This window comes from Nycticebus coucang, chromosome 8 (genome assembly GCF_027406575.1).
Source record: "Nycticebus coucang isolate mNycCou1 chromosome 8, mNycCou1.pri, whole genome shotgun sequence".
NCBI classification, from domain to species: domain Eukaryota; kingdom Metazoa; phylum Chordata; class Mammalia; order Primates; family Lorisidae; genus Nycticebus; species Nycticebus coucang.
Window position 1 is genome coordinate 8,700,294 of NC_069787.1, and position 17,810 is coordinate 8,718,103.

The window sequence follows — 17,810 nt, forward strand, 5'->3', positions numbered from 1 at the left end:
TTCTCCTTGATAATATAGCTAAGCCATTATATCAATTTTCTCCAACTTATCTATGCAGGCAGATTGTTTATGCTTGGTAAACACTGCCTTTACAAAATCCTCATCATAAACAAGAGCTGCTGGGCCTGTGAGCGGCTTAAGAAGCCTGAGAGGTATGTAAAGGCCCCAGCTCCAGGCTGGCATGGAGCACACGCTTGCTTTCAGGGTATTGGTACTATTACCATTAGCACACCGGGCCAGGCAGAGTTGTGACATAAAATACTCGTGATTCAGGATGAGGATCTTGTCTGGCCTCTATGGAGTGAGTTATCATCTGCCCCAGCATCCTCACCGGGGTTCTCATTCACTGCACCTTGAGGGTTGTCAGAGAGGAAGGCAGACAGCTGCTGCTGCAGCATAAATCACAGTGTAAGGCCTGCTGCTGCCACTTCCACATTTCCAAATTACACCCCCACGTTCAAGAACTTTCAATAGCTCCCTACTTCCCACAGGACTCATGTCCTAGGCTGAAGTCGGGCCAACCACTGGCTGCCTGCACAGCCATCCCCAGCTCTCCCTGTCCTCTCCCTTCTCTGATGTGAGGCCCAGCTCCAGCCCCTCCATCTGGCTGTTCTTTAGAGTGAAGTTCAAATCCCACCTCTTCCAAGAGGCCTTCCTAGACCACCCTGGGCTGCAGGAACCTCCTTCTCTAAACTCTATGCCAGCACTGAGTGTGCCATTGTCTGACGAGGAGTATTCACTACAGAATCATGTTAATTATCTCCACATGAGTGAATGTGATCTGACTTCCTTACTAGACTGAGCATAAGGTTGTAGAATGGGTTTATAAAAATTACAAGCAATAATGAAAAACGATAGTGAGATGAATGCCTGCAGGCTTACTGCATGACAGCAGTGTGGGGGTATTTACACGTGTCACCCCACTTAACCCTGTACAGCCTAGTGAGGTAGGTCCTCTCACTGTCCCCAGTTAAAGCCGAGGAATCAGCTCACAGGCAAACAAAGGCCCCTGTCCAAGGTCGCAGCAGAGGCAGAGCCATGAGTCAGACCCATGCCTGCCTGGCTCCAGAGGCCGAACCACAATTCTGTTCTCTTCTGCCTGTCCACGTCCAGATTGCCCAGCCTACCGACAGTGCCATGTACAGTGAGCATTTGGTCTGGTAAACAGCGAGGCAGGGAGCCAACCTTTGCTGAGAGCTCCATAGGTACCAGGGTGAAGGGCACTGGTTTGGGGCCCACCTTGACAGACCTGGGTTCAAATCCTGACTCTTCCACTAGCTGTATGACCCTGCTGCACATGGCTTACCTTCCTGGGGCTCAGCATCTCCATTTATAAAGTGGGTTGGCTAACACTCACCTGACAGTCAGTGTGCTGTGAAGGTTAAATCAAATGTCAGGCAACAGGTGGGTGCTCCGTAAGTGATGCTTCCTAGTTGGAGTTAGGGGACCCGAGCTTTGAACCTGGGTCTGACTCCTTTGCCTTTGTGACTACCTTCCTATCTCCCTGCTGCCCTGGTCCAATGCTGCACGGTTGGATCACACTTGAATCACACACATTTTCTATTGCCCCTTCTTCAATTCTCAATCCTTTCCCCCAAGACAGGGTTTTCCTCTGCTGCATCCTTTGCCACTGTTGGGAGGTGTAAGAGGGAAGAGCAATTGGTTCTGTGGCTGCCAGAAAATGCTGTGGAATTTTCACCCCCATCAATCCAACAGGACGGAGCTCATGACCGGCATCACACACTTGCTGGCTCCTCGAATCCATCAACAAGGGACCACTTCCAGCACCTGCTATGTGGCTTACCCTAGGGACAAAAATTCACACTCTGAGAGTCCCTGACGTGCAATGGGTCCTTATCAACATAAATAAGAGAGAAGGAAAGGGAGGAAAAGAGGAAAAGAGGGAAAAAAACTGGAAGAGAAGAGGGAGGAAAAGGGAAGTGAGCTCGCATTTTGGCCACTGCACACACTGTTCCTTTTTCCTAGAACCCCCTTTCTCTCCAGCCTCTGGAAAATTAATTAACTGTCTACACATGACCTGCTGGGTTAGCTGCCTCTGCGTCCCGCGACCATGTTTATCTTCATCATGAGTAGAGTTCTTGACTGTTTACTTGCCTGACTCACACTCTAGCCTGTAACCCCATTCACAGTCGCTACTTGCAGTCTGGCACAGGACATGGTATGCAGGACAAGCTTAATAAATCCTGGCCTCAAGGGGTAAGAAACCTCTCTGCTTCCAGGAGCCTGACAGTCAGAGACATAAGAGGTAAAGTCAGGGCAGCTGCACGGTGCCACAGGAATGAGAAGGAGGCCGAGAAGGATGAGGATAAAGGAAGTCAGAGAAGGCTTCCTGGAAATGCAAACGACAGCAGGGTGTGGCAGAAAACAAGGGTCAGAGAGGCAGGCGATGGAGCAGTTGCTCTGGGTGCAGCACCACAATTCCATCACTAGGAATTGACCTTGGCTGTGAGTCTAACCTTTAGAGTCTCTGTTTCTCACATTTGCAAAACAGGATGATTAATATCTACTCCATAGGGTGCTTATGAGTATCAAGGGGGGATATTTGACTTAGCTAATTGTCACCTGGGTATTCTCAAGCACAGACAGGCTCATTAGTAAAGTGAGAGGACTGAATTTGTTGATTGGTCATCTGTCCGCCCATCCACATAGCTATCCACATGCCTTCCACTCACCCATCCATCTACTCACCTGTCCACCACTTTCTCTTTAAGCACCAGCCGCAGTGTCAGACACCCTGTCTTGAATTCGGAACCTAATTTTCTAATGGGACAGACACACACACACACACACACACACACACACACACACACACATATATATATACAGTAAAGTTATAAATATACAAGTCTCTGTGATACAGGTGCCAGGAAGACTGAACTAAACAGAGGGCCTTGAATGCCGGGCTAAGGAGTGACTGTGAAGCAAGGCCTCTGGAACCACAGACTCTTGGCTATGAGACTTGGAATGGACTCCTTAACCTCTCTCTGCCTTATAAAAGGCAGGAGCAGAGTAAGAGCATGGACCTCAGAAGACTTCAGTGAAGGTGAACAGAGGTGACATAGCATGGTGATCAGCGGCACCTGCGTACAGTCAAACCCCCATCACTGTTAGTGCTGATGACAGGGAGAAAAGCAGACATTTATGGTGGTGTGATTCGGAGAGACTATTCTTTTGCTTTGAAATAGCTGTTTATTAGAAGATTATTGAGGCAAGTTTTAAAAATCAGAGTAGGTGCTACAGGTGACGGGTCTGCTGCCGGGTCTGAGGGGAGAGTCACATGGCAGAAGCTGTGTGGCGGGGGCTGATCTGGCGGCCTGGGCCCTGGAAGGGACACGGCAGGTGGGAGGCAGGGCGCCTGCACGTGGGTATGTGCAAGGTCTAGGGTCCCCAGTTACCTAATCAAACAGTAACCTCGGGGTTGGCGGTCCATGGAGAGCTGACGTTAAGTCCAGAAAGCTATGCTGGACACGTAAATACAGCTCAATCAACTGAAAGGCTTTCAGAGCAAAGCTGGACGCCCTGACACAAGCGACCTTCTGCAGCAGCTTCAGCCCACCCCTCCCCAGGGCAGCCCTGGGGACCTCAGACTCGCTTCACCAGCACGTCCATGGCCAAATTCCTCCTCTCAGGCTCTTCCTCTGTGTCTGCTACTGGCTCTGCTTCCCTCTGGCTACATGCTGACCAATACAGTGGCAACAAAGATAGAGGGAAGGGGTGGGCTTGGAGGTACCCTGGACGAAGGCGGCAGCTCCACGTCAGGATTGCACTGGAGTGAGCTGGCCATCGCCTGCAGGTGACAGCAAGCAGGTGCCTCTGTAACACACCAGCTGTGGCTTAGCCATCCATTCCATTGTCTGCCCATCTCTCACTGCTACCTTAAATGCCCCTTTCTACCACATCTGCCAGAGCTGGCCCCTGAGTCCTTCCCTCCTTCACCATCTGGAGCCTCCTGGCCATGCTGACCTGGTGGCATCTTCCTCCCCCTCCAGCCTGCTCTGGCTGCCAGGCTCACAGGACTCACGCATTCCCATACCCTACCTGACCTTGACAGAAGGGGAAACTAAGGCCCACAGTGGTGAACAGGAATGAACAGTCACAGCCAGAGAAGCCCAGGGCAGCCCCTACTTGATCTCCATCGGCAACCTGGGGGAGACTCCAGACTGCTGGCTCCCCTTCCCTTCGCACTGTCTGCGTCTTCATCTTCTTCCCTCTATTCTGGAGGACAGGACGCAGATCTAATCATTCTTTTACTGCCTGCCCATAGCACCTAGCACAGTGCTAGTATTCAGTAGGCACTAAATAAATACCTCAGTCCTATCTGGTTTAGTTTTCCAGTAGCACTCTGCTTAGTCTGATGCTGAGAGCAAAGCCACTTTAATTATTTGGTGCGTGCCATCCAGGGGGATGGTTTGTTTCCCAGGGAGACTGACATGCAGGGGACAGTCCCGCACAGTGCCAGGTGCCCAGAAGCTACCCCGTAGGAGTTAACAGCACCCCTCCCCCTCCAGCACCCACTCCACGCTCTGACAGGCTCCCTCCAGGCCGCCCAGCCTGACAACACCCCCCGCCCCCCGCCCGGTAATCACTCAGACTTTGGGGGGCCTTTGTGCTATAATAAAGCCGGTATTACTGAGTCACAAAACTTCCCTCCTTTCCAAGCTTTCCTCCCTGCCAGGGTTCCCGCTAAAGGTGGAGCCCTGTCATTCAAGGCCAGAGAAAGGGCTGAATCGAGATGTTAAAACTCTTTTGACTTAATGTCACAATCTACTGCTCGGCCTGAACCACACTTGTGTGAGAAGCCCCCCAGTGCTGCGGTGGCTTCGGTGTCCTCGAGTGGGTCGGGGGCCAGGGCAGGGGCTCTCCCCGAACGCACGCGGCCGGCTGGGTGCTCTGCATGCATCTCATGAACGCTCTAGTTTCCTCTTTGAATGCAGACATCCCGGCCTCTGGGACAACCCTGCCACCAAGGCTGCTCTCCGCTCCCTTGAAGCTGCAACAAAGGCCGCTTGAGGGCCGAGAGACAGCGCTGCCCAGCTCCTTTCCTGGGTCTGTTCTCTTCTCTTTCACACATCTCTCCCTTTTATTTCCCTGCCCCTCCCAGCCCCTGCTTTATGCCTCATTGAACCCATTAGACACTTTATAGGGTGCTCCTGGAGAATACATTTTCTGTGTGGGGCCCCCGGGGGTTCTCCCTGCTGGCACTCCAGCCCACCTTGGTGGCAGTGGGGGAGGGGAGGAGCCTCCCTCTGGCCCTGCCTCAGCCTGGCAGCTCTGGGGGTGGCTGCATCACCAGCAAGCTGCTGCCCCCCTGAGGGCTCACCAAGGACCCCTCCCGCTCCTCCCTACCCAGCCGACTCTGACAGCATCTCCCCGTGATCTCAAGGATTAAGCACCAGGAACTTTGTCTTCTCATCTGTGAAATGGGAATAATCTCTGAACCTTCCTCATAGGGCTGTGAGCATAAATGGGTTAAGACTTTGGAAAAGGGCCCAGATGGAAGAAGGCGCCACGTAGGTCCTGGCTTCGCTGTGACAATCCTCCAGACGACAATGGTCTGCTTAACAGTCCTGTGCCATCTCCAATTCCTCTACTTGTTGGTGAATGAAGGAACAGAAATTAAAAAAAAAATCAATTCAAGGCTCTTTGCAGCTGTTTCTGTGAGTGTATCTGTCTGGCTGTGTGTGTGGTTTTTTTTTCCTTGCCTTGGTGTCCTGGAGCTTTGAAAAGAATAGAAACAGAGCCCTAAAGAGTGAAAAGGCATGATTCTTCTTAAAATCTCAGCTAATCCTGCAGCTTCCTTTAAAGTGGCAATAAAAGGAGGCGGGGAAGGGACAAGAATTGTTTCTGCAGTGCCCTCCCCTCCCCACCACTGCTCTTGGAGACCAGGAAATGAGGGGCAAAAATCCATAAATCATCCCCCGAGAGCAGAGCAGAAGAGGGAATCAGGCAGAAGGGAGGCAAAGGATAGGAACCAGCCAGTGAGGGGGCACCCTGTCTGTCTGGTGGGCAGTGATGTTTGCAGAGGGGAAAGTGTCCCGGCCAGAGGCTGGCTAGCTGCCCCTGCCCCAAAAGCAAAGGATGGCCATGTCTCGCGATCCTAATAGCACCAGGATGCCACCCCAGAAAGTGTCTCTGATCCAACCACCACCTCCACTCTACTGGCACCTCCACCCTGGTCTTCTGCTGACGGGCTCCCCGCTACCCCTGCATTCCCTACCGGTCTGTTCTCAACAAGCAGCAGAGCCAGCTCACGAGGATGAAAATCAGACAGTTCTCGTCCTGCTGGGACACTTTCAGGGGCTCCCCACTGCATTTATTTATTTATTTATGTTTTAATTGTTTCAGGTTAATTTGAGGGCAGAAAGAATTAAGTCACAATGTTTTCATGTGTTAGGTAGAGTCCCTCTTATAATTGCATCCTCCCCCCATCAGGTATGCCGCACACCCTAACGTGGTGCCCATTAGGTGGGAGCACACCTCCCTCCTCCTTTCTCCCTCCCCACTGCATTTAGAACAAGCCCTGCAGGGTCCCTGCTGATCTCTTGCCACCATCACTCTCTCAGTCACTGAACTTGCTTCGCCTCTCAAGTTCACCAGGTCCTTGCCGCCTGAGGCCTCCTTCGTGCTGCTTGCTGGCCTTCTACGCTATCCTCCTCATTACAGACGGAGGGTGTCCTTGACCTCTCAAAGGACATCCTCTGCCCTCATGCCTCTCCCCAGAGCTCTATCTTGTCACCCACCACCCTTCCTGGACTTATTCCCATCTCCCCTACTGGACCAGAAGCCCCATGATCCAGCTCTCTCACCACTGAAAAGAGCCCCTAACCTGGGGCCTGGCAGATAGCAGGTATGCAACAAACACTTAATAAATGAATGAAAGGATGCAGGCGAGAATGAGCAACATTGCTAGGTCCTTGCAAGTATTTGAATTTGAGAGGCATCCCATTTGGGGGTGAAAGGCTATGGTGAGATTTTAAGACGCCTTCAAAAAAGATCTCTACCAGAAATCATCATATTGCATGCTCTGGGTAACAGCAATTTACACATTAGTTTCTTGTTAAATGGGAAACAGTATGCATAGATTATAACAGTTTACTAGATTCTATTATTGATGAACGAACTTTTTTTCTATAAAGAGCAAAGAGCCAGGTCATAGCTTTTTGGAGCCACGTGGTCTCTGTCACAATCACCCAGTGCTGCCTCTGTGGCCACACAAAAGCCACCACAGATAACACAGGAGAAAAATTTATTTACATAAACAGGCAGTAGGCTGGATTTGGCCCTAAAGCCCTCGTTGGCCAATCCCTGGATTTTGGTAAGGCCGAGGACAGCCGTCAGAGACAGTAACGTAAAGCCTTCTTCATTTTGGGCTTCAACAAATATGTATAGAGATGGTCATAAAATATCACAAAAACGTATACATGCTACAGTATGATAAAATAGAATTTAAAAACTGAATTTATTTGACATCACCGTTTCACAGAATGGAAAGCATTTCGGCTGTCTCACGCTGCATGTCAGGAATATGTTTGTACAAGTGAGAAATTCTAAGAGCCATGTTTACTCAGGAGTTTCTGGGCAGCGACAGCAGACTCGGTGTTTGTTGAATGTGTGGGTGGACAACAAAAACGGGGAGGATGGGAAGTTTTGGGGGGTTTTATTGTTTTTTATCTTAACAAGAATAGACTTGGTCAATAATTGGATAAGAAGTGTTCAAAATGACTTAGTGGTTTCAGGCCCAAGAGAAGGAGGAGTTGGTGACAAGGATAAAAGAGACAAATGTGGTTGATGAAGAAAACAAGGACTTAGGAAACTCATAATAAAGTCGACACACTCTGGTCACTAGGTTTCAATTATCCCTGTTCCCAACTTACAGACTGAACTGTCCATCATCTAGAAGATGTCAAATTACAAATTGCCAAGAAGCTTCCTCCTAGAGAAAGCAAGTACTTTAGAATCCTATTTTTTTTCCAGGATTTAATATATAATTGAGAAAGGTGGGGATTTTTTTTTCTGGGGGGGAAGGTTTAGTCCACAGATTTCCGGAATTGCAAATAGTATCTAGAGAGCGGAAGAATAACTCTGTAGAACTAACACTGAAGCCATCCGACTGGGGCAGAGAAATAAACTGCTTAATGTGTACCTACGGTGTGTGGAGAACATATGAGCTCCGAGCTGGTGGTACAGAACAGAGGGAGACCAGGCCTGCAGGAGGCAGACAGACCCAGTTTGAATCCCAGCTCTGCTCCTTCCAAGCAGGTGGCCTTGGGCAAACCTGGCAATTCTCTGAGACTGCATTCCCTTATTTGTAAAATAGGGTTTGGCATTAAAAACGAAGATGCCTCCCAACTCTGATATGCTATGTTCTAATATTGGGGAGCCAATTCTCAGCCATGAGACTCCCTGAGTTGTTGTACTGCTGAATGCTAGCCTAGTACTCTAAGTTATAACCTCTTACTGGTAGGTGCTTCACCCTAGCAGGCCTCACGCTCTGAGGGGACGAGACCGTCCACCAGCCTCTCCTTTGCTTCCTAGCACCTCCCAGGAAGCCCAAGGCACAGGTAAGATTCATTCATTCCACAAATGTTCATAAAACAACAGTTCACATGGCAGGCATCTCACTACTCACTGAAGGTGGGGCCTAGGTAGTGTGGCATCTCTCCAGCTGGGAGAAGCTTCATCTGAGAGTGTAGATTTCTGACCCTGGGCAGGTGTGTGGAGGACAGTGGAGAAGGTGACAGGCAGACGTAGTCCCTTGGGGGAGATGCTAATGCCCATGCTGCTGGGGCTTCACCTATGGTGCTGGAAATAGGAAGAAGCCCACAAGTCTTCCTTGACTTAATAAACATTAATTATAAACAGAAACATTCCTGAGGTCTGAGCCTAAGAATCAAGCTAGAACTTCGGGAAGGGGACGAAGAGAAACTCCCGCTTAGTCATGACCTGGGGTGATGAGTTTCTTCTTCCTGAAACAGCCTCATGAAAGTGGCTCTGGCCAGGGTCCCTCAGGCAGGGGGCAAGGATGACCTCAGCCCATTCAGGAAGTCTCAGATGACCTGATGTTTTATTTTTAGCTGTTTTTGTATAGGACCCAAAAAACCTTTGGATGCTGGGCTCCTCTCCAAAATGAAGCAAGCGGTAAACAGGAACAGGAGCGCCAGCTCTTCCCCTGAAGAGGCTACCTGCCAATCCAGGGACCCCCTGGGTCTCTCTGAACTGTCAGATGTGACCCATAGAACCCTGTCATTTATAAAGAGCTGGGGAACTGGGGCACCAGGTTCTCATTCCTGGCCTGACCCTTACTTGCTGTGTGGCCTGGAACAAGTCCCTCCCCTCTCTAAGCCTCAGTTTCTTCACCCATAAAATAAGGGCAGGGGTGAGCCTGATGGTTTCTGAGGACTCCCCCAGCCCCAGAAAACTCCATTAGCACCCTGGGTGCTAATGCTGGCCCTGGGCGTAGGACACATGGAGGAGAAACCCTTCAGCCTTCAGGAAAATGCGTAACTAGCTCGTCTGATTTCAGCGTTTCCCTTCAAAGCACCTTTAGAATCTGTGGCCTTCTATCTTCATAAAATCCTTTCATGTTTATTAATACACTTTTGTTTGTCTTTTATAATTTTATATTTATTTATCTATTTATTGATTTATTTTGGAGACAGAGTTTCACTCTGTCACTCTTGCTGGAGTGCTGTGGCACCACAGCAACCTCAAACTCTTGGGCTCAAGTGATCCTCTTACTTCTGTTTTTCATTTTTAGTAGAGACGGGGTCTCACTCTTGCTTAGGCTGGTCTCGGACTCCTGAGCTCAAGCAATCTACCCATCCTGGTTTCCCAGAGCCTGGTCTATAATTTTATTTTTAAAACAAATCTAGAGTTTGTTCTGTAAAATGTGATTCAGTCAAAAGGCTGCACTTTCCTTAAGTGGCCTTAAGGCCACAGATTCCCCACCCTTAATTTAGACAGAGCTGCAAGTAACAATGATTGAGCATGTACTATGTGCTAAGAAGTCTCATTAACCACTCTTCATAACCAGCCTGTGAGAAAAGTGTCACTGTCTCAAGAATGGAAGAGAAAGTACCCAATGTACTCAGCCCTACTATGAGACTAATTTAGGGTTTTCACATGAAAGCTATAACCCAGTTACAACCTAAGAATAGGGGGAAGGGGGAAAGGGAGGGGAGGGAGGAGGGAGGTGGGTAGAGGGAGGGGGATTGGTGGGATTACACCAGCGGTGCATCTTACAGGGGCATATGCGAAACTTGGTAAACGGTCTGTGAAGCTAGTGAATGATGCCGCATGATCATATCAATGTACACAGCTATGATTTAATAAAAAAAAAAAAAAGAAAAGTGTCACTGTTCCCACACTGCAGGTGACAGGCACAATGGTATACCTATCCCACAACATGGGCTGTATAGTCACAAACGCTCATAATTCATCCCAGTCTTCTGTTTTCTACCTGAGGGTCTTTGAGCAAGTTGATTAATCCCTCTAAGCCTTAGTTTCCCCACTTATAAAAGAGGGATAATGATAGCCCCTGCTTCATGGGATGTCCCAAGGCTAACTGGAATAGGCATGTGGAGTGCAAAGGAAGCACTCGGTAAACGGTAACGATCACTGCCAACAATGTCCCTTATTCCTGCTAGCAACACCACTGCCACCAGACAAAAGGAGAGGGGGCTCAAAAGGATGTCACTCAAGACACCATCATGTTCTAAATCTTAATCCCAAATCCAAGGAGAGGTAAGGAAAGGGTAGCTCTGAGGTCAGCATGGAGGCCCAGAGGCTGCCACGTAACTATGGCCAGGCCACTTACCCTCTCTCAGCCTGAGGTTCTACATCTACAAAATAGAGGCAATAACTCCCCAGTTTGTGAGGATCGGATGCACTAATTTAGGTAGAAAACCCCCAGCAAAATGCCAAGCAAGTAGAAGACAGTAGATAAACGTTCACTCTCTTGCCTTGCCCATAAGTCTGTTCTGAATCTCCACGATTGTAGTTGTCCGCCCTCCCTTGAGCCCAGTTCCTGGGTTAGAATTCTCTTACCCTCAGGCTCAATCAGTGGACCAGCGTGTGGCCCCACCACTGGCCTAAGCTCCCTCCTGAGGGATGAGTGGAACTAAACTTTGCTGTGTCCCACATCTTGAGTCCAAGAGGTCAAGGTCCTACAAGGAGCCTGGCCAACCCAAGCATGTCCATGCACAAAACCTTGTCCAAATAGCTCTGCCTGCAACCACGCAGAGCCAGCACCCCACCAAGCCCCACTGGCTTCTGAGTGAATGCCCAAGAAGTGGTAATCAGAGAAGAGGTGACAGTGACCAACCATGAGGCCTCCTTTCTTCTCTTCCTGGTTCACGGAGCACTTGCACATATTATCTGGGTAGGGTAAAGGCTGTCTGTAGCTATCTACTGAATAATTTGGGGTATATTCACATGCATACATATAGTACATACTCAGAAACTACTTCTTGAATGAGTATGTTTTATTTTTATAACAGGATTTTTTTTTTTACATCACTATTTACTCATCATTTACTATTAGTTACACTCTCTGTGAAGCGCTGATCACCCTTGTGTTCACCCTCACAGCCACTCCGCGGGTGAGCTCACTCAACAATCATGTTTTAGAGGGGAGGAAACTAATGCTCTGGGAAGCTGAGTGACATCCCCCAGGTCACAGCTAGAGAGTAACAGAGTTGGATTTGAATCCTGGTTCTAAACCCCATCAGTCCTTTTTCTCTTCTTTCGTTAGAAGAGACAGCAAAGAGCGGAAGGGGAGCCGGATGTATGTAGTCTGAAGAAGCATGTCCATAATGCAGTAATTTTATAACTGGAGAAGAGAAAAATCTTATTGCCTGATGATGCGAACTGGAGAAAGCAGACCAGCAGTAGATAACCTGCTTGGTCTTTGCTTGGCTGAAGGGATGTGTTCTACTTTCTCTGGTCCCCCTGGCACCTGCGTGGCTGCTGGGTAGTGCACCCCAGGCTCCTCACCACCTGCAGCACGCTGTTTTGATCTCCTTTCTATGTTCTCCTAACTTCCCGCCCGTAGCTGTGCCCACCTGAAACGTTTTAGTAGTTTCTTCCTCATCCTACTCACCACTGTGGGAGCTGGGGGGAACCACTTATGTGAAAGGTCCCAGAGTTGTTAAGTTCCTGTTTTCTGAGATGCTTTACATAAAGCCCCTGTCCCGGCCAAGAACTTAGAACAGAGCACCTATATATGAGCAACTGCTTACAAGAAGCAGGCAGGGAAGGTGAGATGTAACCAGGGTGACCTCAGCATAAAAAATGCTTGGCAACGAGTTCTTCCCCTCCCCCTCTTTTTTAAAGTAAAGCACCTAAGGAAGCTGGACTTGGCTGAAGCCACACCTTTATAACCTCTGCACTGATGCTTGTGGCACAATAAAAACAGACCCCTCTGCTTCCCAGCTGCCCTTGCAGTGAGGTGACACCATGCCCCAGGTTCTGGTCAACAGCCTGTGAGTGGAAATGCCACATGTAACTTCCAGGCCACGGCAATTAAGAGCCGGCTGCCTCATCCTGCTTCCCTTCCCCTGGTGAGGCAGTGACCCCAGGGGCCACATAGTGCAGTGGTCACAGCAAGGCCACAAGACGGAAGCAGCTGCTTTTCCTGCTACAGACTCCAAGTGTGTGAAAAACACATCCCTGAGATCTCGGGGCCTATCAGTGGAGGCAGCTGGTATGACCTGCCACACACATACCTGGAACCATGTCAATTATACACAAATCATCATAGTAGCTCAGCATTTCCAAACTTTTAAAGCCCTTTAACCCCGCTTACTCTGTGTAACTTTCAACTCAATAGACAAAGGGGTCAAGACTTTATTACTTTACAGACAATGAGGCTCTGAAGGTAAAACTGAAATCAGTCTAAGGCATGTAGCAGTCAGTGGTGGAGCAAGGTGGTGCTAACACTGCGCTCTCGAGCCAACTCCCAGACCAGTGCACTTCCTTCCTCCCTACCTAACCACTAGCCTTTACAACATGACCTTCCTGCCACTCCCTGGGTCCCCTGATAGCTTGAACAAGGACGACTCATGCTCTCCCATGCCTGCGCTTAGTCGCTGAAGATCCACCTCTTACCTTTCCTGTAGACTTGGTCCCCTTCCAGATACAGAAGTAGCAGATGGTCCAGGCTGCCAGGAGACACAAGGCCAGCTCCCAGCGGAGGTCCCCGATGTGGTCGATCCCATCGGAGATGGCCAGGACCCGGTGCCTGCAGAAGGGAGTGGGGAGAATCACTGGGGCTGGGGACGGCCCACCGTGGCCTACCTTTGGCAAAGCCAGTGCTGCAGAGGAACAGGGGTGGGCCCACATGCCCATCCACCCTCCCCTCACCACAGGCCCGCACGTCTCCTCATAGCCAAACCCTGGGCTGCACACAGGGCTTCTGAGAGGAACAAGGCCCAGAACTCACTCTCTGGGGGAAAAGACGAACGTGTTATCAGATATGGTAGGAGGACTGCATGGTAAGGGCTCTGGACAGCAGGTGCACCTAGACTGCCTTGGGGACCCCAGAAGACCACATTACTGTCCATAAACACCTCATCCTCCTCCCCGAGAGAAGATTATGCATCCCTGCCCTGATAACTCAAGGGCGGTGACAGGAATTGCTCTGGGCTGTGCTTGGCCAATAGCAGGGCATGTGTCACTTCAGACAGATGCTTCCAAAGCCAGGTGGTATGGGCTGCAGTTTCTCTTATCTCTGCTGTCCTTACAGAGGCATCTGTCAAGACGGGAGCCTCCTGAAGCCTGAGTTCCCAAGTGACTTCACAAACTCCCTACCACCCATGTCGAGACAAACTTTGAGCAAGAAAGAAACATTGGTGCTTTAAGCTCCTGAGATCTTCAGGGGCATTTGTTCCGCCTGCATAACCTATCCTGACTGCTGCAGGGTTAGGGGGAGCTTCCTGGGAGAAACAATATGTGAGGCAAATTCTAAAGGAAGAGCAGCATTTAGCCAGGAGAAGGAGGGAGTGATGATTGTGTCAGCTGGAGGGAACAGCACAAGCGAACCCCAGGAGGCAGAGCGTGGTATGCTCTGGGGACAGCAAGCTGGGGTACAGGGAAAAGGAGGAAACGGTAGGAGAGGTACAGAGGAGGCCCCATGGGGAACCTTGACCATCAGGCCGCAGAGTGGGGTGTCCCAGGAGGCCCAGGCCACAGAGTGAGGACGCGGGTACGCTGAGCTAACGCCACTAGCTTTGGCTTCCCTCAGAGCCCATCAGTTCTTCAGAGTTGAAGCAGGCCTGGCTCCCAGAGCCCACGCCTGGGGCTTGTGTTTCTTTAAAGTCAAACTCGCCACGCTCCATATTGTGTAGACCATGGCACCAACACAAACCCCTCCAAATTCACTCCACGAACCCCATCCCAGCTGCCAAAGCGCCTCCCAGTAGACCATGCCAGTCGCCTGGGTGCTCTGGGAATGTCCTTTGAGAGAGGCACGCCCATCCCACCAAGCATGAAAGCCACCCTCAGAGCCTGTCTCCCTGGGAATCCGCTTGGGGCCTGACTCTGCATTAATTACTCAATGACACCAATTAGCACTGGGCTATGGGCTCCCTCCAGCCCCAGCCCCTGCTAGAGAAATCAGGCGGGCCCCCAGACGAAATCTGACTGTGTGAGGCAGTGGATTTACTCAAGAGGAAACCAGCTCTCAGACCCACAGCCAGGAGAAGAAAGAGCAGCCACTTAAATACCCATGTAGTGAGCACCTACGATGTGCCAGACACTATATTAGATCCCAGGATAAAAAGGTAAGCATCACATGGCTTTGCCTTCTGCTAAGACCAAAATATAATAACAATAATATGTCTAATATATTTGAGAAAGGAAGGAGACAGCTGCTCAGTTACGATAATTGTTACTTTATTTGTGTCTTTATGCTTTAGCTTTAATTCATTTTAAAACTATAGGCCTTATTAAATAAAACCTTAAAGAGAATCTATTATTTTAACCAAGTAGCATGTCCAGAGCATGGACCTTGGGACACCTGCTAGAAACACAAACATTTCTGAACCACCGATCCCTCCATCACCAGACCCACTAAGTCCCAATCTTTCTAAAGTGGCTCCCAGGGGGCTGCAATTTGCCATATCTCCCTAAGGATACCTTATACACAGTAAGGTATCTGTGCTTCTTTATTCCACCAGATATCACCTCTCCAGAGAAGGAGAGTTTCCTGGTAATGAAGGATTAACCTACAACACTTCTCTGGAGGTTTTTTTGTTTGTTTGTTTGTTTAAAGACTTGGGGAGAAAGTCATGGATTTTTTGGGAAGTTACCCAAGAGATGGAATTCTTCCCAGAGAATTTTTCACTTGCAAAATTCTACAGGAATTTCAGGGTGCTCACTGATTCTCTTGTCCCCAGACTAACAGCCTCGTGGCTGACATATGCTTGCCACCTTACTCACAACTATCCAAAGTGCCTCCAACACCCATGAGTTAGTGAACAAGGGACAATCCAGAGCTGAAAAGAAACAACTTAGGTCTTCTCTGCACCAACCCTCCAGATGCTGCAGATGGAAACAACTTAGGTCTGCTGAGCTTGTCACCGAGGAAACACTCGCACGAGGTCCCTCGGGAGCAGGGGTGCACATACACACGTCACACACAGGCCTTCTTGTTGATGTAGCTGTTTTCTGAATTGTGAATCTGAAGCCTGGAACCCACGCAGGGCCAGAGGGGGAGCGGAGGGGCAGGCCCGCCAGGAGCAAGCTGGCTCAGCTCCTCTGTCTTCCACGTTTTGGAAGCTGCAAACTTTTGAGTCATGCAGCCTGCTCCAGCGCCCTTTCGCTTAATTGAACAATCTCATTCCCAGAATGGGAAGCAGATTACTAAAAGCTAAGGAGGATGAATTGCTCTTTTGTTCCACCAGACACTATTTGAAAACATCCTCAAACTATTTTCTGTAGGTTTTACCAATGCTGACTTTAACTAGGAATGGACCTTCGGTTTCTAAAGAAGAGGGGGCTTGGGGACCAGGTTCTCAGCAGGCAGGGCTGTGGGGTTGTTTCGAAACCCACACGGGCAGCTTTTGAGACTGTGGGGGCTGGGGCACTCAACTCCGAAAACTTGGAGAAGGTACAGCTCTTCCTGGGAAAAGCTTAATGACCCTCCCCCATGAAGCAAGGGAACAGAAGTGAGGTCTGAATAAGCAAGAGTTTGCTGCCAGCACTGTGGCCAAAAAGGACCCAGGAACAGACCTCCAGACACTGTTCGGGGAGCAAAAAAATGTGACAGACTAGATGGGGCCCTTCAGAGGTGCTCGTTTACATGAGCAATACTTATTGAGCACCTGTATGCCAGGTCTACAGCAGCTTCTTTATGAAACACCTTTTCAGGCCATAGGAGAGCATTTCTGGAGCTTTCCACCCAGAAACTAAAATCTCAGAGCTGGGAGGTAAGCCCCCATGCTTCTCCAACCCTCAGCTCAAACCCCAGCTCTGTTCCTTACCAGCTGCTCCACCTCGGGGAAGCGATATCACCTCTCTGAGTCTCAGCTTCCTCATCTGTAAAATGGGAATAATGATACCTACCTTCAATGGCTTTTCAAGCACGAGTTCATCTAACCCTCCCCACAAACCCCACAATCATTATCACCACGTCACACATAGGGAACAACAGAGCTTGCATTTAAGCCCTGGGATCCTGGCTCCAGCCCCACATTTTCAGCCTCGATGCTGGAGCATTCTCCATAACCCTGAAATCACCCACCACTTTCCTTTTTTCTTTACAAATTAAAGCCTCAGCAAATGTACACCTAAAACTACCTTACATATCTTTGTATGCCAGGTAATAGGAGGGTATAGCACGTGGCATTTATTAATTTATTCAAGAAATACTGATTAAAGTGTCATCAGTGTAATAGACAACAAGCTAAGCCTGGGGGGTCCTTAAAACCCCATGGTCTAATGGTGAAGACAGACAAGGAAGCGGACAGCTGAGTGTGGAGAGGGTGGTGACAGAGAAAGGCTGGGGAAGCTCCTAGACACAGCAGGGGACCCTCACTGGGGACCAAGGTCAATATCAGAGTGTGGGGTGGGGACATGGTCCTGAGGGGTAGGAAGAAAGTTAGCAAAGCTGGGGGGCATTTGGAGCAGAAAAGCCATCCAGAGCAGCAAAAGCCAGGAGACTGGTAGCACTTAGAGAGGCCTGGGAAGGACGTGGGTCAGTGCAGCCAGGTCAGGTGATGAGTGGGGCCAGGATGAGGAGTGGGCAGTAGGAGCCTGTGAGACTTCTAAGGGGCCAGGGCTGCCTCCCAAGGGCGGCAAGAGCCCAGGAGAACCATGAACAGGGGCATGACCCTGTCAACTACATGCTTCAGGAAACTATTCTGCTGCAGTGGGAGAATGGACGGTCAGGGTGGCACAGGGCAGGGTGCCAGTGCAGGGGATTTTGACACAGTTGTGTGATGAATAGGGAGATTCTGGACCCGGGGTGGGGGGCAGGGGATGGTCTGAGGCAGCAGAGGCACAAGATCCTGCCTGGGGTGGCCAGCAGAGGAAAGAATGAGGTCTGGGATGACCCCAGGTCATTAGCTGAGCGGGAGTGATGTGGAGGTCAGGACAAGAGGAGGAGGGTGCCAATTCTTCTGTCAGACAAGATGACTGTAAGGTCTGTAAGGTGCTAGGGACACACAGGTAGCGGCAATGTCCCAAGGCCACTGGGTGTCCTGATGCAAGGGTCCGAAGAGAGATACAGGGATTCAAACCTGGGGGAGCTGGAGAAGGGAGAGGGGCGGGGCCTGACAGAGCCCTGCAAC

General features: G+C 49.9%; 1 protein-coding gene across 1 annotated transcript in view; it reads right to left on the minus strand.

The window, feature by feature from the left end:
• SLC6A11 (solute carrier family 6 member 11) overlaps nt 1-17,810 on the minus strand; it is a 127,168-nt gene that overhangs the window by 85,534 nt on the left and 23,824 nt on the right. Inside the window, exon 5 of the mRNA XM_053599571.1 lies at nt 13,129-13,261. Within this exon, the coding sequence (XP_053455546.1) occupies nt 13,129-13,261 (133 nt within the window). The remainder of the gene's footprint in view (nt 1-13,128; nt 13,262-17,810) is intronic.